This window comes from Caenorhabditis remanei, chromosome IV (assembly GCF_010183535.1).
Source record: "Caenorhabditis remanei strain PX506 chromosome IV, whole genome shotgun sequence".
Classification (NCBI taxonomy): Eukaryota; Metazoa; Nematoda; class Chromadorea; order Rhabditida; family Rhabditidae; genus Caenorhabditis; species Caenorhabditis remanei.
In genome coordinates this window covers 14,283,583-14,306,974 of record NC_071331.1, presented here as the reverse complement: position 1 = coordinate 14,306,974, position 23,392 = coordinate 14,283,583, and the positions used below count along the sequence as shown (strand labels likewise).

General features: G+C 38.0%; 13 protein-coding genes across 13 annotated transcripts; 7 read left to right on the top strand and 6 right to left on the bottom strand.

Annotated features, from left to right (window-relative positions):
• Positions 1 to 541: 541 nt before the first annotated feature.
• GCK72_014011 (uncharacterized protein) lies at positions 542 to 1,518 on the bottom strand (the record flags this gene model as incomplete). Its single annotated transcript, XM_003107671.2, has 2 exons — positions 542 to 1,123; positions 1,276 to 1,518. The coding sequence occupies 2 exons, from the start codon at positions 1,516 to 1,518 to the stop codon at positions 542 to 544; spliced, it is 825 nt and encodes a 274-aa protein (XP_003107719.2).
• An 825-nt stretch (positions 1,519 to 2,343) lies between these two features.
• On the bottom strand, positions 2,344 to 2,556 carry GCK72_014010 (uncharacterized protein; the record flags this gene model as incomplete). The annotated part of the gene is made up of 1 exon (XM_053730106.1): positions 2,344 to 2,556. One exon carries the CDS (start codon positions 2,554 to 2,556, stop codon positions 2,344 to 2,346), a length of 213 nt encoding a protein of 70 aa, XP_053584878.1.
• On the top strand, positions 2,353 to 2,610 carry GCK72_014009 (uncharacterized protein; the record flags this gene model as incomplete). Its single annotated transcript, XM_003087823.2, has 1 exon — positions 2,353 to 2,610. One exon carries the CDS (start codon positions 2,353 to 2,355, stop codon positions 2,608 to 2,610), a length of 258 nt encoding a protein of 85 aa, XP_003087871.2.
• Positions 2,611 to 3,278: 668 nt separating this feature from the next.
• GCK72_014008 (uncharacterized protein) lies at positions 3,279 to 3,536 on the bottom strand (the record flags this gene model as incomplete). The annotated part of the gene is made up of 1 exon (XM_003087648.2): positions 3,279 to 3,536. One exon carries the CDS (start codon positions 3,534 to 3,536, stop codon positions 3,279 to 3,281), a length of 258 nt encoding a protein of 85 aa, XP_003087696.2.
• A 201-nt stretch (positions 3,537 to 3,737) lies between these two features.
• GCK72_014007 (uncharacterized protein) lies at positions 3,738 to 4,762 on the top strand (the record flags this gene model as incomplete). Its single annotated transcript, XM_053730105.1, has 3 exons — positions 3,738 to 4,041; positions 4,085 to 4,458; positions 4,514 to 4,762. The coding sequence occupies 3 exons, from the start codon at positions 3,738 to 3,740 to the stop codon at positions 4,760 to 4,762; spliced, it is 927 nt and encodes a 308-aa protein (XP_053584877.1).
• Positions 4,763 to 5,229: 467 nt separating this feature from the next.
• On the top strand, positions 5,230 to 6,721 carry GCK72_014006 (uncharacterized protein; the record flags this gene model as incomplete). Its single annotated transcript, XM_053730104.1, has 4 exons — positions 5,230 to 5,323; positions 5,372 to 6,189; positions 6,237 to 6,422; positions 6,473 to 6,721. The coding sequence occupies 4 exons, from the start codon at positions 5,230 to 5,232 to the stop codon at positions 6,719 to 6,721; spliced, it is 1,347 nt and encodes a 448-aa protein (XP_053584876.1).
• GCK72_014005 (uncharacterized protein) lies at positions 5,492 to 7,711 on the bottom strand (the record flags this gene model as incomplete). The annotated part of the gene is made up of 2 exons (XM_053730103.1): positions 5,492 to 5,713; positions 7,634 to 7,711. The coding sequence occupies 2 exons, from the start codon at positions 7,709 to 7,711 to the stop codon at positions 5,492 to 5,494; spliced, it is 300 nt and encodes a 99-aa protein (XP_053584875.1).
• Positions 7,712 to 9,220: 1,509 nt separating this feature from the next.
• On the top strand, positions 9,221 to 10,039 carry GCK72_014004 (uncharacterized protein; the record flags this gene model as incomplete). The annotated part of the gene is made up of 3 exons (XM_003107703.2): positions 9,221 to 9,610; positions 9,660 to 9,845; positions 9,893 to 10,039. The coding sequence occupies 3 exons, from the start codon at positions 9,221 to 9,223 to the stop codon at positions 10,037 to 10,039; spliced, it is 723 nt and encodes a 240-aa protein (XP_003107751.2).
• Positions 10,040 to 11,353: 1,314 nt separating this feature from the next.
• GCK72_014003 (uncharacterized protein) lies at positions 11,354 to 11,716 on the top strand (the record flags this gene model as incomplete). Its single annotated transcript, XM_003107808.2, has 1 exon — positions 11,354 to 11,716. The coding sequence occupies one exon, from the start codon at positions 11,354 to 11,356 to the stop codon at positions 11,714 to 11,716; it is 363 nt and encodes a 120-aa protein (XP_003107856.2).
• A 5,513-nt stretch (positions 11,717 to 17,229) lies between these two features.
• On the bottom strand, positions 17,230 to 19,406 carry GCK72_014002 (uncharacterized protein; the record flags this gene model as incomplete). The annotated part of the gene is made up of 9 exons (XM_053730102.1): positions 17,230 to 17,398; positions 17,441 to 17,510; positions 17,557 to 18,027; positions 18,073 to 18,273; positions 18,320 to 18,524; positions 18,579 to 18,678; positions 18,851 to 19,134; positions 19,181 to 19,273; positions 19,347 to 19,406. The coding sequence occupies 9 exons, from the start codon at positions 19,404 to 19,406 to the stop codon at positions 17,230 to 17,232; spliced, it is 1,653 nt and encodes a 550-aa protein (XP_053584874.1).
• Positions 19,407 to 19,854: 448 nt separating this feature from the next.
• GCK72_014001 (uncharacterized protein) lies at positions 19,855 to 20,520 on the bottom strand (the record flags this gene model as incomplete). The annotated part of the gene is made up of 4 exons (XM_003107670.2): positions 19,855 to 20,049; positions 20,097 to 20,197; positions 20,243 to 20,348; positions 20,419 to 20,520. 4 exons carry the CDS (start codon positions 20,518 to 20,520, stop codon positions 19,855 to 19,857), a joined length of 504 nt encoding a protein of 167 aa, XP_003107718.2.
• A 553-nt stretch (positions 20,521 to 21,073) lies between these two features.
• Positions 21,074 to 21,593, top strand: GCK72_014000 (uncharacterized protein; the record flags this gene model as incomplete). The annotated part of the gene is made up of 3 exons (XM_003108006.1): positions 21,074 to 21,123; positions 21,176 to 21,255; positions 21,388 to 21,593. 3 exons carry the CDS (start codon positions 21,074 to 21,076, stop codon positions 21,591 to 21,593), a joined length of 336 nt encoding a protein of 111 aa, XP_003108054.1.
• Positions 21,594 to 21,823: 230 nt separating this feature from the next.
• Positions 21,824 to 23,213, top strand: GCK72_013999 (uncharacterized protein; the record flags this gene model as incomplete). The annotated part of the gene is made up of 4 exons (XM_003107726.2): positions 21,824 to 21,908; positions 21,953 to 22,178; positions 22,261 to 22,990; positions 23,121 to 23,213. 4 exons carry the CDS (start codon positions 21,824 to 21,826, stop codon positions 23,211 to 23,213), a joined length of 1,134 nt encoding a protein of 377 aa, XP_003107774.2.
• Positions 23,214 to 23,392: the final 179 nt, after the last annotated feature.

Sequence of the window (23,392 nt, the reverse complement as noted above, 5' to 3'; positions counted from 1 at the left end):
GAAATGGAAAGATATGTCTGTAAAAATGAATAATTTTGGTGCAAACGTTCAAACATTTTTGTTTTTAGAGTTACCCAATTTACTCTAATTAACTGCGAAACACTCATGTTTCTTGTTCGTACAACAAATTGAGGACTAAACATCCTTTTCTGAGAGTCGAAACAATTACGATGTTTGGAAACCTGAAACGACAGTATCTACAATCAAAGTGAAAAGAGTTTACCGTAAAATCTGAAAAAAAAACTCTTGCATCTGTATTAGAGGTTTTAATGAAAAAAAAACAAGAATTTACAGAAAATCCATGTGTTTTCTGCTCGCTTGATATAATTGTAGCTTTTTTGTACTCAAGCCATTTGACACCAGTTCGAGTAAACGTGTGGGCCTGTTATCGAAATGGGTAAGAATGGTCAAACTAGTTTTGCTATGTTATGTTCTTTCAAATTTATTATACAAAAAGTTTTATTCATTGGTTTTTTTTACAAATGTTCATTACGTGTATACATATATGAGACAAAACTTTCAAAATATAGTTCGCGTGAGCTTAGAATCCTCCACGTCCTCCCTGTTGTCCACCGAATCCTCCGAAGCCTCCTTGGTTGCCACCTGGGAATCCTCCTTGGTTTCCTCCCTGGTTTCCTCCTTGGAATCCTCCGTTGTTTCCTGGGAATCCTCCTTGGTTACCACCTGGGAATCCACCCTGATTTCCGCCTTGGTTTCCTGGAAATCCTCCGTTGTTTCCACCTGGGAATCCTCCATTGTTTCCAGGGAATCCTCCGTTGTTTCCAGGGAATCCTCCATTGTTTCCTCCTTGGTTTCCTGGGAACCCTCCTTGGTTATCTCCAGGGAATCCTCCATTGTTTCCTGGGAATCCTCCGAATGGTCCTTGTTGTCCGAATCCTCCCTTTGGCTTAACAAGGAAGAAAAGAACAGAAACTTCTTCTGGATACTGTTGCGCGAGTTGTCCGATAGCTTGGAATTGTTGGATGATTGTCTGAGATTTGTTGTTGAAAATAGCCTCAAGTTGAGTTTGAACAGTTGGCAAGTTGTTAACGACTGCAGTTACATTAGCCTTGATTTCATTGAGCTTCGTTTCCACTTGAGTTTTGAAGTCGTTCACTTGAGTCTGAAAACATGAAATTGTTAGTATGATTTCCATTTTTGCATAAGATAACCGTGTTAAGGTGATAATTTTGAATGTTCTGTTGAGAACTTACGTTACCTAAAAAAGGTTCTTTTTTCTATATCATTATCCAGCAAAAGTTTTGAAAAACATACCGTAACTCCATAAGTAGCTGCCCAGGCGTCAACTTGTGTTTCAGTTTCCGCGATTGTCAAGCTCGTGTTGGTTACAATAGCCATGAAAGCTTGTCTTCCTTGAGCAGTAACATTCTGCAGGAATGGTGGAAGTTGTGGTCCTCCGTATCCACCGCCTCCATGTCCATGACGTCCTCCTGGACCAGCAATAACAACAGCAGTGAAGGCGAGTGCAGCGAAGATAATACTATATGAAAGAGCCATTTCTAGATTGGAGAAATGATATACTTTTCTTTTTCTAGAAGCTCTTTATATAGTTTTTTCATTGTATGATGACACAAATCATCATGTTTTTCCGATTCGGTTTGCAGTCAGTTAGACGACAGGTGAGCACACTGAGAGATACCAAAAGTGCGTGAACTGAAAGTGGTAGAGATGGTATTTTCCTGTAATAAAATGAAGAGAATCAGTCGAAAAAGATGTGATCAGTGAGTCATATGTGATGCTGAACTTTAAACAGGCGGGTGAACTGAAAATGAGACATAAGGCACACCCACACGACAAGGAACCGTTTGAACAGCTTATCAATATTTCGAAAACATGAACATTTTTGGATTTTTTTATGGATGAATGTTTGCAAAAACGTTGAAACGTATTTTATGATGTGTGTCTATTGTAAACATTGTTGAAAACGGAACTTGGCACTTTTTTAGCAATCATCAAACCAGTGTCTGTCCGAAAATAAACAAATATTCTTCTGGAATAGAATCACTGAAGAAAGTGATGTCATTTAAAAGCTAATGATGTCTCCTAGACTAAACAAAACTCTTGAATTTAGTTATTCAGGTAAACGGCCCATTGTTCCTCATCCTGAACTAACTAGTAATGCAAGGAACTTTCTGAACTGATCATCTCATATGATTATTGAACAGTGCAAAACTCATGATCTCTTTCTCTTGTACTTTGATTTTCTAACACAGATAATTAGAATATTGAACAATGAATGCTAATTGACACGATGCAAAATTCTGAATAAAAGGGGGAACAATTGCTTCATTCTCCATCAACCCATTAAACAATCAGTGGTTTTCAATCAATATGAGATTCTTCATGATCGCCCTCTTCTTCTGTTTCATCTCGAACGTCTTCGCATGGCACTACGGGGATCGTGTTGCATTGGCTGACGATGAATATGATCCAGAAGCTGTGGCCAACCGTCAACAGATTGCCAAGGAGTACTTGATTCGTGAGAAGTTCCGTACCCGTGTTCGTGAGCAGATTGCCAAAGAAGAACTTCGTCATATGTATCAAAGAGAGAAGATTCGCAGAGCTATGGAGGACTTCAATGATAATTAAATTTTAGAAATTTCAAGATTTCGTTTCAATAAATATTTTCTCTATAGCAAGCTGTTCTGAAACTTCGAGACTAGGTGCCAGGCTGAAATAACCTTTTTTTCTAGAAACTGGTGATTGTTTTCTCCGAGAATTGGGAGCTCATAAATTATTTTCTGTCGCGTGGGCGCTCTCAATTATTAAAGCAAACAAGGACTGCCATTAGATGGTCAAATAATCAGAAGTTACCAATGGAATGTGTATGACCGGGGATTCACTTCTATATATAGTTGCATGGACTCTCCAAGCTCACAGCCCCACAAAGTTCAGTTGAATTTTACACAACCTCAAAAATTCTGAGATTGAAGAAAATTTTATACTAGTTTTGATCTTAAAACTTAATTGTTTTGAACCAAGGAACCACAGTTCTAAAAAGACAATATCTATAGGAATAGTCTCCCATCCTTCCGCAGATACATTTTCAGATTTCATTGTTTTCATTTCAAACCTAGATTCAGTCCGTAAAGATTTGTCAATAGTTTTCAGTATATTTTTTCTAGATTTGAACTGATTCCCGTTGTTTGGAAATAAGAAAATTTTGAAAACTGGTGCCGATTTTTTAGAGAAAATATAGTAAGTGAGGGAAGTTACAAGATTTATTGATTCAAAAATTATTCATTTTCATTTAAGATTCACATATCATTGAATTCCTCCATTGCCTTGCGAATCTTCTCACGTTGATACTTGTGCTCAAGTTCTTCTTTAGCAATCGCTTCACGGATTCTGGTACGGAACTTCTCACGGATCAAGTACTCCTTGGCAATTTGCTGACGATTGGCCACAGCTTCTGGGCTGTATTCATCATCATCCAAAGCGATTTGATCTCCGTAATGCCATGCGAAGATGTTCGAGATGAAACAGAAGAAGAGGGCGACGATGAAGAATCTCATATTGATTGAAAACCACTGATTGTTTTATGGATTGATAGGGAATGGAGGTATATGATCTCCTTTTATTTAGATTTTTGAATCGTGTCAATTCAAATTTAGTGATGAATATTCAAATGTATTGTGGTGGAAAATCAAAGTACACGGGGCAAAAAGTGAATATAACAGAAGGTATTTGATCAAATATCTGTATAAACGGTACTGATGCGTGCCATTTTCGTCTTCTTATTTCTATTTGTCGCCTTGGCAACTGCTGATTCTTATGATGATGTCAAAGCTAAGATCCAAGATTTGATTGATGATGGTTTTGGAAAGGATAACAGAGCATCAAGCAATGGAAAATCGGTCAGCGATGATGACAGAGATAGTTACAGCCAGGAAAAGAAAATTAAGAAAAAAGATTGGAGAAGTGATGATTACTTTTTTGGAAGTGATGATGAAGATGATAGTTATAAGAGCAAACATGAGGATAAAAATCAGAGAAAGCGGAGTTCGGAAAACGAAGACGGTGAGTTATTTCTTTTAGGCAATAACGAAAAAAATTCTTTTAGAACCCGTCTCCTCTCATTCTCGTTCTAGATATTCTGGTTCAGATTCTAATTCTGATTCTGGCTCTTCGTCGTCGAGAACGTCCTCAGAACATGCCGCTTCTTCCGATGACGATTACCAGAAAGATTATTATAAAAATGGAAAGAAAAAGGGAATCATTGGAAAATTCGTTGAAAAAGTCGCCAAAAAGTTGAAGAGTATTCCTGGAAAAATGGCTGCTGGAGCCGCAATTCTTTCTGGAAAAGTAGTATCCAGTGTTGCAAGTATTCCAGGAAAAGTTTTGGACGGTGTGAAGAGTATTCCATCAAAAGCAAAGAGTGTTCTTCCCGGAGGAAACAAGAAAAATGGAGATATAACACTTAATGATTATACACAGGTACTCTATATTTCCGGAAAACAAATAATCAATTTTGCAGGGTTCTTCTGAACAGGAGAATCATTTCCATGTTCATAAAGACAAGCATTATCATAAGGAACAACATAGACATCAAGATGACAGCACGAATTTGAATATTTACAATGATTGGGATGAAGATGATCTTGAGAAGAAATATAAAAGCGCTTATGATACTTTCCGTTCGAAGAGAAGTGCTGAAGTCAATCTGTTGAATCGTCGTCCGAATAGAAAACTTCACAAAAAGGAGAAACCATCAAACAGATTGAAACTTATCGTTTTCTAAATCTTTCTCACTTTTAAGTATTGTAATAAAGTCTTGGCATGGTAAACAATTCTATTTTAAAATTTTGCGGATTGATTCTTGCTTGGCCCATAAGATTTGTAATGACTATTTCATTTCAGTCGCGAACAATCGATGAATCATCAACAGTTTCAGATCAAAAAGATGCAAATAGAGACCAGTAGGCGTCAGTTCAACGACGATCGACATCAGCACCGGAGGCGAAGAAAAATACGATAATCCGGCAGTTCTTTGCCCTGTTTCCGGTCAGAATGATCCGCAACAAAAGTTAGTCCGAGCTATAAAACAGTGGAGGAATCTGAAAAAAGATCACCACATTCATTTCCTTTCAGTTTTCATTCAAAAGGTTTGCAAACATTAATGATTCTTCCTTTTGTCAAGTCATAAAATAATAAAAACGGACCCCCAATTCATGATTCGTTTTTTCGTTTCAATTTTTTCTCATTCAGATGTTTACCCTGAAGTATATAGTTGCCTCCTCGCTCCTTTTGCTTGTTTCATCCCAATCATGGGGACAGCAGAGCTATGGAAACAGTAATCAAGGTATATTCAGGCCACTATGGCGTCCTATATTATTTCGAAGATTCTTAGGATTTGAGGGGTCTTTTGGCTCTTCTGGATACGGACAAAACTCGAATCAGCAGGGATTCGGCCAGAGTGGACAAGGTTATGGAAGCAATGGGCAACAAGGGGTTGGACAGAGTCAAGGATCTAGTCAGCAAGGTTTCGGCGGAAACAGTCAATCGTTTGGAGGAAGTCAACAGCAAGGATATGGTCAGAATCCCGGAACGAATGGTCAAGGAGTTGGAAGCAATAGCCAACAGGGATATGGGCAGAATCAGGGATCCAGTCAGCAAGGATACGGTCAGAGTCAAGGATTCCAACAAGGATTTGTTCAACAGCAGCAGAGTCGACCACAACAAGGATTCCAATCTGGAGGATTCAGTAGTCAGCAGTCTTTCGGTGGACACAGCGGATCAAATGGACAAGGAGGTTTTGGCGGACAATCTGGATTCAACAGTCAGACTGGATTTGGTGGAAATAATGGAAACGGTCAGAGTGGTTTCGGAAGTCAATCTGGATTCGGTGGATTCTCTGGTAACTCTGGATTCGGAGGCCAATCTGGCTTCGGAGGGAATAGCTTTAGACAGAATAATAATAATAACCAAGGAGGATACAGCAATGGATTCCAGAGTCAAAGCGGATATAACAGTAATCAAGGAGGTCACTCTTCAAATTCTGGTTTCGGAAACTCAAACAGTGGAACATATGAGCCTTATCCACCCTTCCTCGGCAATGTCAGCTCATCAGCTTCTCAAGATTATTTCAATATTGTCAACAATCAGTCACTTACCACAAACCAAATCAACGAACAAGCCACCAATTGGGCTTCTACAAATGGTGTTCAGGTGAGGAAGAACTACTTTAAGGTCATATCAATTAAAACGAATTTCAGACTGAGTACACTCAATACCAAACAAACCGTACTGCTGTTCACAACCAAGCAATCCAAAATGTGTCTGATATTATTAATAACTTGGCAACAGTTCAAGCATCAATTGAGAATATTCAATCGAACAAAAGTTCATCAGCTAATGACCGACAAGCAGCTTTCCAACAATTGCAGCATGATCATCCAATGGTAAACAAATTGGGTTTTGTATCAGCCAACAATAATGTAAAATATTTCAGGAGTACTCCGTCCTCACATCACTCCTAAACCAACATGAACAAGTTCAGTACAATAGAATGAATGGAAACGGATACTCCAACAATGGATACTCCAACAACAACGGATACTCTGCAAGCTATGGAAATTCCAACTCATTCGGATCAAACACGAATTATGGAAACAATGGATACGGTAACTATTATGCTGAGAGCTCAACAATTTCTTCAACTGCCACGAAGAAGAAGACAACGAAAGCATCTTCAAGATAATTTTCTCATTTTTTATACATTAAATTCTTAATAAATGATATACATAAACTGCGTTTTTCAGCTTATCGAATCGATCGTTTTAACAAAGATTTCCCAAGGGAGAGTTAAAAATTTCGAAATACATAGAAATTAACTATGACAGGTTTTGGTTAATCTCATATGCCTCTGTTTTAATTCTGACGCAGATATTTGTTGTTTCGACTCTGATTGGTCTCCATGATCGGGTAACATACACTTTGAGAGTAGACCTTATGCAAAAATAGCAACAAAACAACGGATTACGAGAGACTTTGAATGAAAAAATTGGCTGCACAGATGAAGATTTGTGACTTTGAATACAGGCACACGTGAATATCATGACGGATCCTACTGGGAGTTTGTCAGCTGCTATAGCACATTCTTCAGATAAATAAATTTGAAGATTGCGAAGATAATGTTGTAACTCGTCTTGATATCAAAAAACCCCACCAGTACTTATCTGAAAACGATGTGGACAGCCAATAATTGAAATCCGTTGAGAGAACTTCTAAATAACAATTTCCGTTTGAAGACTAACATTTCGTTCAAACGGAAAAATATCAAAATGCAAAAGTTCTCTGCAAAGAAAAAGTTCATTTTATTGAAATCTGAAATTTTGTTAATCAGGTGAGGTTCGGAATAATATGGAATCTATTGATGCAGAAGTATTTTGGAACTAAAAGAGCTATGCTCTTCGAAAACATTATCACATGAGAAAAATCTCAAATGTCTTTGTTCTATATTCCCCACATCAACATCAACTTGAGACAGTATTCTCTGAGAATATTCATGAGTAATCAATCATGAGCTCCAGACATCTCCACCAAAATCTACACTTATGAAAGTCTCCAAAGGATAAAACACCGGAACTAACACATAGTTCAGTGATAAAACCTTATATCTCTTCATCTCACACACTCTCTCGTCTGGCGTCGTGCACGAGTCCAACGAATCCAACCAAAAGATCGACATCAATACCAGATTTATCTGGTTGTATAAATACGACTTCAAAAGACATGATACTCACATTCATTCAATATGCTTTCAAAACTTTTTATTCTTTTCTGTATCTCTGCTGTTGCTTTGGCGAAAGGAGGTTCCGGAGGTAACGGTGGAGGACATGGAGGACAAGGAAGTGGTCAGGGTGGTCGAGGAGGACCAGGAGGACCAGGAGGACACGGAGGACCACCTCCACCACCATTCCTTCAGAACGTGACTGATGATGCTCGTAAAGCATTCTTTGATATCGTCAGCAACGAGAATCTCACTCAATCAGAAGTGGAGACTCAATCTGCTGCATGGGCAAATACTTACGGAGTTTCGGTTAGTTCGGATGTGTCTTGGAATTTGTTTTATTTACATTTTTCAGGACATCTACAACGAGTTCCAACAGAACAAGACTGCTTTTGAGAATGAAATGAAGACGAACGTCTCCTCAGTCATCGGAAATTTGGCCAATGTCAACACTCAACTTAACTCAATTTTCAACAACAAAGACCAAACCCGTGATCAAGTGAAGACAGCCATTGATGCTATCCGACAGAACTATCCAGTTGAAGTTGACACAATCATGCACTTGTCTCATCCAGGACCACCACACGGAGGACCAGGAGGACCAGGAGGACACGGAGGACCTGGAGGACCAGGAGGATTCGGAGGAGATAACTCAAACAACAGCACTGCAAGCACCAAGGCAGCCAAGAAGAACAAGAAGAATAACACTTCTTCCCGTTAATTTCCTTTTTTTATATTCTGTTATTGGAATACCATTGGGTCGAACTTTGAACAAACAATAAAACCAATTCAAAAGTTGATTTATTTTTCAAAGAAAAAAGATGACAAGTTCTTAATGCAAAAATATTGACAGTCAATACAGTATTGTAACCAGTATGACATAATAATTCTGCAAGACCCCAAACATCAACTAAACAAAAGAATGCTCTGGTTAGACATCAGCCATCTCCCCGATTACTCATTTATTTATTTGTTTTTGTGCAAAACACATCTGTGAAACTGGAAAAAACTCATTTGTAGTTTGTAGTTTATCAGGGCGACTCAAAGATAACCATCGCACTTTTGTGATGACATCAAGGTTTTGAATATTCAAAATAGCAGTTTTACATAAAATCTGTCAAACCGAAATGATGATACAAAAAGTTCAGCATCATAGTTACTCTGCCTCCCCCATGTTTGTGGAAAAATAAACACTGCGTCTCTTCAAAAAGTGACTTTCTGGATCAGACAGTTCACATGGAAACCGAGAATAAAAACATTGTTTACCAATGATCGAGAGCACAAAAGAAAGTATATAACCAGGAGGTTTGGATGAAAAGAATATTGTGTTCAGTCGCCTCTCAATTCATTTCTTTTAACACAATGGTTCAGAGGAACTTGTAGTTTCAGAAATGTATTTCACCAGTCTTTCTCATTTTATAATTTCAATTTTTATTGGGAATTTCCTATTATTTTTCTTTTTTCAGAATGTGTTCCTTTAAAATTTTAATTGCTCTTGTTGTGATTTCTGCTGCCGTTATGGCTGCTCCAAATGGAAATGGATATCAACAACAAGGAGGTATGCAAAGAGATCAAGGAGGATATGGAGATCAAAATGGAGGATTCGGAGGAAATCAAGTTAGTATGAGAGGAGGACAAGGTGGTAGTCAGGGAGGATTTGGTGGAAATCAGGGAGGATTTGGTGGACAAGGAGGTCATGGAGGTCACGGAGGACAAGGACTTCCAATGCCTCCATTCCTCCAGAATGTCACTGAACAAGCTCGTAGAGAATTCATGGCAATCGTCACCAATTCTACTCTTACTATCGCTGAAATCGAAGAACAATCTTCCACGTGGGCACAGACAAACGGTGTTTCTGTGAGTTAGATTCATTATTTTATCAATTGGAATCTGTTTTATTTTCCAGGAGCAATACGAAGCATTCTCTGCCAACGTGACTGCTAAACTCGAAGAAATGAAGCAAAATGTGACCAGTGTCCTCACAAATCTTTCTTCAGTCCTCAACTCATTGGAGACTATTCTTGAGAACGAGGATCAAACTCTTGCTGCTCAAAGACAAGCAATTGAAGAGCTCAGACAAGAATCTCCATCTGTAAGTTCCTGAATTAAATTATATATTTTTCATTCACACAATTTCAGGAAGTCGATGCTCTGTTCTTCATTGCTCAAGAAGTTGCAAGACCTCAAGTACCAGGAGGACGAAATGGAACTCGTGGGGGAAATAACGGAGGATTCACCGGAAGATCAACTTTCTCTACTTCTTCTACCACTACTCCTTCCGGATAATTCTGTTTTTTATCTGATTCGTCATGCTTTGTAAATAAATTTCTTGCCACAAATATTATATGTTCGAACTGAATATCACAGGAAATTTTATAGTTAAAAAACTATTCCAAGAACATTTCGAGTTCCGAACAAATCATTTCAACCCCTGATCGTTTGATTCACCCCTAGAAGGAGAACTAAACTACAAAGGCTGAATGGTTTGCACGTCAGTATTAATATTACAAATCCGATGAAAGGTTACTATCTGTACCCAATATCTGTCTATCCAGTTTTGAGTTTTCAATGTGTCAGAACGTTCTTTGGCCGATGATTGTCTTTCGAGACTAAAAAGTTGCTTTATTTGAAAAAAGTAGGAAGGAAATTCCAATAGTTTCGGGAAATGAAATATTGTATAGCTGCTTAGAACTGTGCGAAAATAACATTCTGTTTATAGAACTCTCCGCAAAATTGTGAAGTCGAGCTAGAATTCAATAGACAGTTTGAAGATAAAACACAGTCTTTCGAGTCTTACGTTTTTCTCTGGATATGGGGAGCATGGCAGAAGTTAGATCTGAAATAGCCAGACGACACTCTTAGCCCAGACGACAGTCGAGCCCAAGGGCCAAACGTCTGAAGTCTTATGAGTACCACATGAATATGATCTTTCATTTACCGGAAAATTGCTCGTTATTCTCTCACAAGAAAGATTCTAGACAAGGAATTCAAAATATTGTTGGTTTGTTATTCTGTCTGGCTAGACCAAGGAAATCAGTACATAATTTGATATTCTCAAGAATTTTATTTTTTGTTATTCACAAAAATTCCTCAGCAACACAAAAGTGAGTAACGAGATTCTAAATATCACCTGGTTTTCTGATTTAGTGCTCAATGGACATAATCATGGTTTCACATGACTGAGTCACCTGAAAAGAATATGTTGTCGATCTTTCTATAGTTCTCACACTTTTTCAGTGATTATTGGATATAGAGAGACAAAGAGAAAGAGCCCAACTTCAACAACAGAATTAGTCAGATCTGGAAATGTCCATTTATATTTTCTCATTTCTCTGATTTCTCTGATTTCTCTCGCTTTTTTGGTTGTTATGGAGAGTTGATGTTAAAAAAAGGGCGGAGTTGAAAAAAGAAACGAAATAGTTCAGAGAGTAGGGGGATTATGAAGAGTATGCGATACATCTACATCCAGTTGAAATCGTATAAAAGAAGAGGTGCGATTGGTGGAAAAGTATTCCGCCTCGTTCATTTATTCTCGCTTTTCTTATCTTGCTTCTTTTTCAAATATTAATTATATTCTAATCTTTTTATCATTTCAGAACCATGAAGACTACTCTCATCCTTCTCTCCATTGTCGCCATTGCCGTTATGGCTCAACCACCACAACAAGGAGGTCAACAAGGTGGACAACAGGGTGGACAACCAGGACAAGGATCAACTCCATCCACAAATGGACAACAAGGAGGTCCACCAGGAGGACAACAAGGTGGCCAACAAGGTGGCCAACAGGGAGGCCAACAGGGAGGCCAGCAAGGAGGACAACAAGGTGGACAAGGACAACCAGGAGGACAAACTGGAGGTCAGGGACAACAAGGAGGTCAACAAGGAGGTCAGCAGGGAGGTATGGGAGGACAACAAGGAGGTCAACAGGGTGGAAACCAAGGACAAAATCCTCAAATGGGATAAGCTACTCGATTAATAATGAACTCAAAATAACTGATGCTTGTTTGCAATTTTCTCTCTTTTTCTCATCAAGAATAAAATATTTATTTGTATTGCCTAAAGAACTTTTATTCAGACTTTGAGGCCACTATCTCTCCAAACACCTGCTCGAACGAGCATTAGATTCGAGCATCTTTGTTTCAAAAATGGTTGTTTCCTATTCTCCTTCTGTGCTTCCTAATGAAATAATTGTCCATCCGGGTTGCACTCGTCTTCCTTCTTCGAATGGATCTCCTCTTGGCTGTACCAAACAATCCTCAGATCTGTTGAAGATTGTCATTTAGATGGTCACCGTTGTTTTGATTTTCCAAGAATAACAAGTTTAACAAAGTTAACATTCCTAGTCGGTGCCTATCAGTTACTGAGGATAGAGTACTGATGAAATGTAGTTACTTTGAAACTAAAACTAAAAATTTGTTATTATCTGATCAAAAGTTTTCATATCGACCTACCACTTACACTTCTACAAAACTAAAGTCGTGTTTTCTTATCCGCTTTAAAGGAGTTTTGGAACTTTGCAATTACTAAGAAAACAGTCGGGTTTGTTCTAGAACTACGTTTGTACAACCAAGTGGGCTATAAAACGGAACGCTTTTACTTCAGATTCATATAATCCTTCTTCTTCTTTATTGTAATATATTTATTCACAGTTTTCTCTCATAACTATTATGGTTATTAATTAAAACGAACAGAAAAAAAAACAAAATGTGTGTCTTTCCCTTGAAGTTCTCGAAGAACTCATTGGAAAAACACGATAGTTTAGCTGTCAAACAAGTGGATTGTAATGAGGATTGACCCTCTCTTCAATCAGATTTTCTTCTTTTTTTCATGTGGTCATTCAATAAAAGCTTGTTTTTATGATAGTATGCAGGAGGTTTCTTCGTGGATCGGAACACTTGATAACGAAAATGAAAATGAAAATCAGAAGGAGAGAAGAAAAAGAAAGTCGGAAACGTTTAATTTCATTCGAGGAAAAGAAAATAGAAGAGGATAAGGGTAATGAAGTAGTAAAGTAGTTGTAAAAACATTATGATTGAGATCAGTCTAATGAGGAATTCTTTTTATTTCCAATCCAATTATAAACAGCTTATTCGAATACGGTTTTTCAAGCTTTGACGATGTGAAGTTTGAAAACCGTTTAAAAAATCTCCCACTGAAAACGGTGTTTTTTAATTTTCTAATTTCCCCATTCTCGAATACCTGATCTAGAAAATCTCAAGCAATCTCGACACTTTCTTACGTTTCGAAAATTGAATGTTGTGTCATAAACGGAAGGAAATCTATACCTTATCTCTATCGCTTAATTCGCTGCTAACATTGCCTCTTCATTCTCTTTTTTTTCATTTTCTCGCTTCTCTCCAAAATCCAGAAATGTTCAAAAACTGGCTTGTTTGTTTCAATCGGTCAGTCCGATTCCGATTCTCGTCCCCCTTCCTCTCGCATATCAGGCTTCTTCATTCTCCTAAAAGAGAACTTGATCGAGACCTCTTTTTGCGTCTTCTCAGATTTTGTGTGCGTTTCTCTTTTTGTGTGTCCCCCCGCCTACAATGCTTCCAAATAGTCACAAGTGGGGTGATAATAAGATACATTTCATTGTGTTTCAAACTCCCATTCTTCAAAGGTGTGTCTTCTTCCATTTGCTTCGAAAACTATTGTTCCTCGAATAGTATTCATTCCATTTTTCTCTTTTTTAGGATCTTTCAGTTTAACTGTCTAGAAATTAGAATATTTGTAGACATTTCACTCTCAATTATATAATACATGTTCCATTGATTCATACACAGAGTCACGTGGATCCTCTTCCTCAAACCAAATAACTTTCAATATGGAAAATGCAACATTCTTGACACAAATCTCGTAAATCTTGACAGCTAACATTGCCGAACACAAGCCGCCCCGCAAGATTCATGGTTATCTAAAACCGATCGACGCTTACAAAGCATCATCATCATCATTATAATATCTAATATCTCGTTTCCGTTTTTTCGTCACTTATGCTTTTCGAATTCACTTTGGAAGAATAAGAGAGTGCTGGTCACTAGCCTATTCCTAATATACTTCTTCTCTCTTTTTCTCTCTTTTCTAATTACCAACTTTCTCTTCAGTCCTCGTGTAATTTGTCAATTTATTTATGTACAGGTAGAAGAGAATTGAGGGGGCGGAGTAGAGAGAATGGACATCCCATACCGGCGTTCAACGCTTCATTTCCTTTTACTTTTGTGAAGATTCTTGGCTTTCCGGTGTTCCTTTCTTATTCATTACCCTTTTTTCAAACTTTCATTCGGACAATGTTATTTTATGGACCATTCGTTGTTCATCTTCACTTTAGGGACAAAGAGTATTTATATCTCGTTTTTCAGATGAGGCATCTCCTTGTAGTTTTTCCGGCTCTCGTAGCAGTCTCTTTGGCTCAGGATCACTTCATTGATGTCCGATCACTTGTTAGAGACACTATTGATGCAATTAAAGAGGTCCCTGAAATGATGAAAAGCCAAAATCAAACATCTACAAGCGTCCAACCAGATGTTTCAACTCCTGAACCAGAGAAAGTTGTGAAAGCAAGATCAGATGTATATGATTCACTTCTGAAACTACCTGCTGATATCATGTCTCAACTCGCAAGAGATGCTGGATTTGTCAGTGAGAAGGAACAGAAAAAAGAGGTGGAAGTAGTGACTGAAAAGAAACAAGAAGAAGTGGAGAGAGTCGAGAAAAAGAAGGAAGATGAGGAGTCGTATAGCTTCAAAACGGTAAGTAAACAGACAGAACAAAGTATGAACATCCGGGAAGAACATATCCAATTGGGTGTGTAGTACTTATTCCGCACGTCATTCAAATTGGCAATTGCCTTCGATTTCGAAAGCTAATATCGGATTCAAATGGGGTTGTCTGTACTCCTGTGAATGTACTTTGAACTGTGTATCATCTCGAATTTTCAGGTTGACGACGTGAAAGCAGAACAACAAAAAGAACTCAACGAGAGGCCAACTCTTGCTTCGAAGAAAATTGAGGATAACGAAGATATCTTCTCGATTTCTAAGTAAGGAACTAACAACTGCTTGCTCTAATTATATTTCGGATTCTCTTAATTGCAATGAGGACGAAAAATGAAATAACAGCGTCTTGCCTTATGTTCGAAAATGGCAGCCCCGCTATAACTGCTTTGCAACTGAAACTGCATCTGAACTAACTCTAACAAAACCCATTTTCAGACTCATCTCTGCAACTGGAAATGCCATTCGAGAAGCTCAAGCAGCTCAAGCAGCTCAACAACCACAGAAGAGCCAACCACAACAGGAGCCAATGATCACACTACCACCTCTTGTTCCATTGCCACCAGTCCCACTTCAGATGCCCGCTCTTCAGATGTAAGAGAAGCGTTATTTTGGGAGGATGACAGTTATCTGTCATTTTGACTCCTTTCTTTCTTTCTTTTCTTTTTCATGTTCTTGACGTTTGACACTCACTAACCAGCTAAACCGGTTCAAACCGAGAGGAGGGAAGTGAAAATAACGGAGAAGGGGGTGGTCAAAAAATCCAGTAAAGGAAACTTTTTGAGTGACATATTTCAGGCCTGCAACAGCCGCTCAACCAGCAACTGAAATTATGTATCGTCCAGTTACTAAGGACGGAAAAACGTGAGAAACGAACGAAAAATAGTTGCATGTCATATCTGTTTTTGCAGTGTCTATGAACAGGTTGTTGTTTTGAAGGATGCAAATGGATCTGTCAAAATTCTTCCAAATACTTTACTCCCACAACTACCTGAAGTATCGAAGAGAGTTGAGATTAAACAAGTGGTTTGTCTGGTTTGCAGATAATCGAATTATCCAATTACCTGGTTTTCAGAAAACTGCGTCTGACGCCGCTGAGTTCTTGGCCCCAACATTCCCACCAATGGTAAGTTAATTAGTTAAGCAAATTGAATTACTCTCACCAATAGTTTATCTGTAGAAAACGTATCATTTTCAGGTCAACCTCTTCACTGATCCAGCTACTACAACTACTACCACAACTACGACAACAGAAGAACCAGAAGTGACAACAACTGAAGAAACAGGGAAACCAAGACGTAAATCTCTTCCAAGAAGAAAGATTCACTATCTTGAAAAGAAGACAAAAGACATGCACTCTCGTCAATTCGGAGCAAAGACAGTTCAAATGAGTGATCCAATTGAAATTCAAGCTCAAGAGGAACAAGAACCAGTGAATGTTCTTCAAAAAGAAGTGAGCTCTTTTCCTCTTTTTATCCTTTTTTTCATTAACCCAATCACTCTGCTAATCTAACATTTGTGTCTCTCAGGGAAGCGTTCGTGTATACACCATCAACCGTAAAAGGAAGATTCGCAAGCCACGTGTCGTCAAAGTTGAAGAAGTAATTTTTTGTTTTGCACTCTATAAAGGGGACGACGCCGGTTGAAATTTTTTATGTTCACTATTTCGTTAACTGGATATTATCATCAGCCGGGGTGGTCTTGACTCGTGTTTTCTCAAAAAATTCATCACATTTATATATCTTCCAGACGGAGAAGGTTGAAGAAAAGGAAGCAGTTGAAGAGGAACAAGAAGAAACAACTGAGCCACCAAAGAAGAAAAGAAAGATGAGAAAGACTCATAAGACATCAAAGAAAGAGAAGAAGGAGATCAGAAAGTTCCCAGATTTGTACGATGAACAATGGAAAACTCAAGTAGCTCCAAGTGTATCTCCACCGTCCGAGGAGTTTGCTGAGCAATTCGATGGAGTTGATGAGGTTCAAGACAGTCCAAGAAGACAGGAAATGGTTCAAGACGAGCCACAAAATGATACTCCAATGAATGATGCAATGGAACAGAGAAGCAGTAAAGTTCAGATGTTCACGAAGGAACAAGAAGAGGAACTTTTGAATAAGGAAATCAGAAAAAGAGTTATGCAAAGAATTCGTCTCTCGAAAGTGAAGGCGACTACGGAAACTCCAACAACTGAAGCCCCAGAAGAGAAAGAAGAAGTTGTGAAGACTGCTGCTGAAGAAGAAGAAGAGGAAGGTGATGATGTTATTGAAGCTGAGGAGTTAGTTGAAGATGAAGAGGAGGAAGTCACAACAACTACAACGACCACAGAAGCTCCAGTTACTCGTGCTCAAAGAGTCAAGAAAAATAAGAAGAGAGCTGTCGTCACTAAGCATCAATGCTTGAACCTCCGTAGTTTTGCTCGCCAATTCCTCTTCGATACTGTCGAAGAATTCGCCAAAGAGCACTGTTACTTCATTGAGAACTACTATCCAGCATTGACCTGCGCCCGTTCTCATATCTATGTTGCCAAGTGTCAAAAGTGGTTGAAGGAGGAGTAATTATCACAATTCTATTTCTATTTTATTTCGATCCAGATCTACGTGTATTTCTATTTTATACTCTATTTTGTCTTTCTTATGTGCAATTTTCTCCGATTTTCCCATGTTAATAAGTGCACAATATGTGCAAAGTTCATTGGTAATAAATGGTTATTCAAAAGAACAAAGTTCTCGAATCAATGGATCTAATTGAGCAATATCTAATCCATAAAATACTCGAAGAAGAGTTCGATTCACCCGATGGAGTTCTACAACTTGATTCAATAGATTACTGTAGGCAATATCGGCTCTCTCTTTTCCATATTCGAATGTAAGAAGTCTGAAATTAGAAATTGAGTAGTCGAATGTCAGCTAGTCTCACTTTAAAAGCATCTGGAAGTATTTGGCTTGTGTTGTATGAACTCGATTACTTTCTCGTAAATTTGAAACATCTGAAATTTGATCACAATGAAATAATACGTAAATAGATAAACTCACGTGGATGAAATATGACAGCTGCATTGAAAATCAGCATCAAATGTTCATTATTTCTGACGTCGTCTCCAAATGTCTCCAATAAATTAATGTGTGCTTTGTAGTGTTCTTCAAGTTTTGGATTCTTCAGAACATCCACTTTCACCTCCATTTTTCCACCTACACCAAATGAATGGTTCCAACTGTTATCACTTTTGTCATAAGCCATCAATCCACGAACAATCAGAAGCTCTCCGAATCCACTCTTCAGCAGATTTTTTCGATCTTCCACGTGGAGTTCACGGAAAAGATTCAGCTGACATGCCATATTGACAATCCTCCGAAGAGCTTCTTCAATAATTTTGAACACTCCGTCTATACTTTTTGGATTGTGCCATTGAATTAAGGGAGCATTTAATGGCTCATTCCGAATATGAAGTTCTTCTAGCATTGACATTTCCTCGGGGTTTAGAACACCAATGTATTTATCTATCTCTGAAATTGGAAATGATTTCAAAGTAGTGAATTCTCTGTACTCACTTATATGGATCTTTTCAAGCAAACTTGAAGGTACTGTACTAATAGAAGTTTCTGTTTGTACTGCTTGAACTGGAGTCCAAGATCTTTCTGGCATTGGTGGAAAATTCAAGAAATTGGGAGAAGAAGTCATTTGAGCCATGAGATTAAATTGGAATGGAGAAAACATTGGGGGATATTGAGATGTCATTTGAGGAGACATTTCTGAAAATTCCAACATAGAAAAAGAAGAAATAAAACTTGGCAATACCAGTTATGGAACCAGCCATAGAAGAAGGAGAAACTCTATAGTTAGACGGTGATTGAGCGATGAGTTGAGGAGTACTGTAGCTGCTGGAATCGTGAGAAGATGGGGCACAACTGATAATAGACATTGGAGAAAGAGTCGGAGAAGATGATGAATAAGAAAATGAATCAGAATGGGGCTGAGTGAATGCCGAGCTCAATGGACTATTCTGGAAAAGTTGTTTGCTTTGAGAAGAAAAGGAAGTGAGTGGTGGAGTACTTACTGTGGAAACAGTATCTTCTTTTGGAATGAAAGCAGTTAGACGTTGTGTTGTTGAATAGAATCCACATTGACATTTACAGATACAATGATCTTTTGGTTTTCTGAAATTTGTGTTCTTCGTGACTGATCTGATCTGATAATCAAAGAACAGTTTCACAATTCGGTCGCTTTTTCTCGAAGTTATCGCCATCTGACATGGAACAAGAACAGAAAAAAGTGAACAGATAGGAAACAGATCTTCGAAAACTGGTCAGTTAAAAAGTGAAAACTAACTCATTCGCTTTGCTGATTAGTTTCTCGAGTAATGCTTTTGGTACAATAATTTGCTCTTCTTCTTCATTTTCAACATCTTCTTCTGTATCTTCAATTTCTATTTTCATCTGACTCTTCAATTCTGGTTTCTTTCTTTTAAATTTTCCAGTTGTCTTTGGCTTCAAATCATTCAACCAGTCACTGTTCATTCCAACTCCAAAGCACTTGTTCAGACGACAAGCCTGACAAAACTTTCGAGATGCTGATGTTATTTGACATGAATCGGAAAATGGACATTTAATTTCCTGAACAACAGAAGGATTAGGATGATATGATCTAGTTGTTATCTACCTTGTGTTTCGCTGCATTTCGCCGGAAAAATGCTTTGCAAGATTCACAAGTCAAGACTCCAAAGTTGTATCCGTTTGCACGATCAGAGCAGACCTGGATTTTTGAACCTTACTCACGTCTTCTAGTCAGTGCAACCAATCATTTATTAATGATTCTTATAACTTACTGTACATATTCTACCAGTTGGTTCTTTTGGAGGAACTGCTGACCGACGAGAGTCATCCATTAGAGGAGAAGAAGACATAAAGTGATGAAATGCTCATGCTCCGTATCGGAGGAATGAATAAAACAGAAACGAATTTGAAAAGGAATCACGCCACGACTGCAAGCTACAACTGATTATCAGTGACTAAAAAAGTGAAGCATAGTTAACAGTGAATCACGTATAGTTAAAAAGGACGATCGAAAGAGCGCAACAGTTTATATTGAAGACGGGGGTTCGGTTATCAGTTTGCGAAGAGCACAAATATTTATCGATTTTGTTGAAGCACTGTTTGATAGTTTTGAGGCATGAAGTCTTATCGGTGTGTCTGTAAAATTTTCGGGACCAAAATCCAAATGATGCATAATTCAGGTTTTCAAGTTTTATTTTGAGGATCAACAGAAACAATGAAGAAATAAACAGAACTATGAGATTACTTTTAGGAAAGTTCCTAGAACTAAAGAAAATGATACTAAATGTAATTGTAGGCAACGTCTTCCTCCGACTCAACGAACGCCAACTCCAATTTTACAGGTTGTTTCAAGAGAATTGATAAGAATTCTTCAGCAAATCCAAACATCCAGTAAATTCGTCGAATATCAAGTCTGCGAGAATATTGGAGGAATCCGGCGACAATGAGAACATTTCCACGTCGTTTTATAACAATCTGATGAATAAACCTTAGAATATAACTAATAGTTATTGGATGAGTACCTCATTTCCACTGACAACCAGATTTTGCGGGAAGAATCCTCGAATGAAACGACGAACCACTTCATCCTGGGCAACAACAAGAGGCTGAGTCTGTCGGAACTCTGAAAACTGTTAAATTATAACGTCCATCTGTGAATAAATATTACCTTCAAGATTCTGCGAATGCCACGTGAGCCAGGACTTTCTCACACCAATGTGGTGAGGTTTTTGAGCCATCTCATACGTGAGCAGTTGCGTTCGGTTCGATGTTGACTAAAAATGATATTCAGAAGATGGGATAAGATTGAAAAAAGTAGCGAGATGATTAAAAAAAAGAACCAACCTTAGTTTTAGCAGCTCTGTTTTTATGAAGTGTGGAAGTCGTTGAAATTTGGCGATAGCTATGACTTACATGTGTTTCTACATTTTGCAGATATCGAAGCATCTGAAATATTTGCAGTTTTTATTCCGATAATGTATAAAATAGCATAGAACAATTAAAAACAAGATTGATAGCAAAAAACAGTATTTTAACGGTTTTATAAGAGCAAAAATAAAATAAGAGACCCCACCGATTCCGAGGAAGAAAAATTCACGGGAAAAAAATTCCCGGGAAAATGGGCGGAGCCAAGCGCGCTGATTGGCTAATCAGTTGCGCAAGCTTGCTAATTAGCATTTTGCAGCCAATCAGCGCGCTTGGCTCCGCCCATTTTCCCGGGAATTTTTTTCCCGTGAATTTTTCTTCCTCGGAATCGGTGGGGTCTCTAAAATAAGTTGAGAACTGACTAGCGCGCTCTGTCGAACCAGTACACCATTACGTCAAAATGCAGACTTTTCCGCCGAGTTTTTCACCGATTTTTCTCTACTTTTCTTTTCGTTTTTGGCTCTCTTTTTTATTATTTTTTAGTACATTCCTGTTTGAAACTTAACAGAAATACTCGCTCTTTTGATTTTGATAAATATTTTTCCTCCCAACAAATAGTTTTTTAGATTTGAAAATGAGCGAGAAAGCAGCAAAGACAGAGAAGAAAAACGACGAGTGTTACAAGTAGGTTGAAACAAATTATTTTTAAATACATATTCTCAACCTTCGTTTACAGCACTGTGGCCATAACAAACAATGTGGAAGCCTTGGAATTCGGACGAACGTGCCAATCGTGTGCCGCTGGAATGGCTGCAGGTAATTATTTTTCTCACAAAAACATTTTCTGAAAAGAAACCTTACTTTTCTTCTGCGTAAAATGTACAATGATTCTTTACTGCTTCACTGCTTACGGAAACAAGTTTCCGTTATTCATTAAATTTTTTAAAGGAATACTTGGTCTCACCGGCTTCCACGGCTTCATTCTGTACTTCATCACTGTTGGAATTCAAGCGCTGATATGGAACGTAAAAGCACAAGGAAACTGGTTGAGTTATTTCCCAGAGAGAAACTCGTTCACATGGTCACATGGAAATGGACTCCTCACATTCGTCCTCCTCTGGGTATTCTTCTACGGAATGGTTCATGTATATTAATACGAAAACTGTAAACATATTTGATTGATTTTTAATGACATTCCTTCATATTTATTTATTCTCTGACTAGATATATCTGTTTGACCTGACTTCTGCTTCACAAAAATTTCTGAGATAATAAATCACTTCAGCTTTTTGCTGCAAATTTATTCAACGGACTGTATAATCAGCTCACGTTATTTCGATTTTCTGAACTTTCATTGTTTACTGATGATAAATAGGTTTTCAGAATGTTGTCTCTTGTTAAGCAGACAGTGTCTGCTACTGGGAGCAGTATGCTAAGACCTGCAGCAGCTGATATTGTTCAAATCAGAGGTTCATAGTTCTTCCCAGAAATCCTTCAAATCTCACAATTTTAGGTCGTAAGAGAGCTTTGAAACAGACGATTACTCGTCAGCAAAAGTTGGAACGACGAATGAAAAGAGAAGAGAAAGAAGCAGCCAGAAAACAATATTCTTTTATGGAAAAAATCAACATTCGACGAATGAAAAATCTGTTGTCACCTTCGCAACAATTTCCAGGTCGCCTCAACATTGATGATGAAGTGAATCTTCCTGAAAAGCCAACTCTCGATGTTTTCATAAAGTCAGTTCATAATATTCACTGAAAACATTCGAAATTTGTAGTGGCTCTAAGCTTCCTTAAGATAACAATAAACTTATTTCAGATCACACTTCAAAACTCAATATTACACAGTCGCAGAAGCTCTTGATATGCATCGGGAACTTCAAAGTCCATCTATTTATAACAATCCGAATGCTCCAATTCGTCTTCGTCTAGAGTTGAATATGACCACCGAGAGACAAACAAAAATGGTCACGGGTAGTGATGAGATTGTACCCGTTCCGTTTCCATTCAATCATAACGAGAAGCGAACAATTTTGGCATTTGCCAATGATTTGAAACTTCAAGAACTTGCTGTGGAATCTGGAGCAGAAATGGCGCTTGGGCAAGATACAATCAAAAAAATCATCAAAGGACAGTTCAGAACAGATGATTATGATTTTTGTGTGTCACACTCTGATATGGGATCATCAATTTTACCACTGCGCGGAATTCTGAAAACAAGATTCCCAACAAGAGCTAATGGTGGACTTGGAGAAAATCTTCCAGAACTAATCGAAAAATTTAAAAACGGAGTGAAACTAAACATCAAAGGAGACCCTGTATACCCTATTTGGGGACTCAGTGATTGTGTCGTTGGGCGATTATCGATGTCGAACGAACAAATTGAAGCAAACATTGCAACCGTTGTTTCAGCTGCATGTGCTCATCGTAATCCAGCTCTCGGTCCGTTCATCAATCGCGCTCTTCTGATGACAGTTCCTGGTGAAGAAAATTATGCAATTGATGTAAAACCATGGTTACCGGTACCAACTGAAGAAGAAATTGAAAAGGTGAGTTGGCCGAAATCACACTTAGTTCTCATATTTAAGTTGTTCTCGCTAAGAACGGTCTCAACGTTTTTTTTCCACTTTTTCAAAAGTTTCTATGCCTACCATTGTGAAGAAAGTTTTTTTCTTTCAGATTGAGAAGAGAAAGAACAAAAAGAAGAAGAAGGACGAAAAGAAGACGGAAGATGCTGATGACGTCAGCCCTGCCATTGCTGCTGCTCTTTAAAAATTGTTTTTGTAGGAATCTTTTAGCTTTGTAGATTTGTTTCTCATAATTATTAGTGATTCATTTTATGGATACACATTTTTTTGTTTTTCTGAACCGTTTTTTTTGTTATTTTAACGGAAATGAAGATTATTACTCTGAAGTCTTTTTTTTAATAACTGTGTCCTTGATTTTATTGG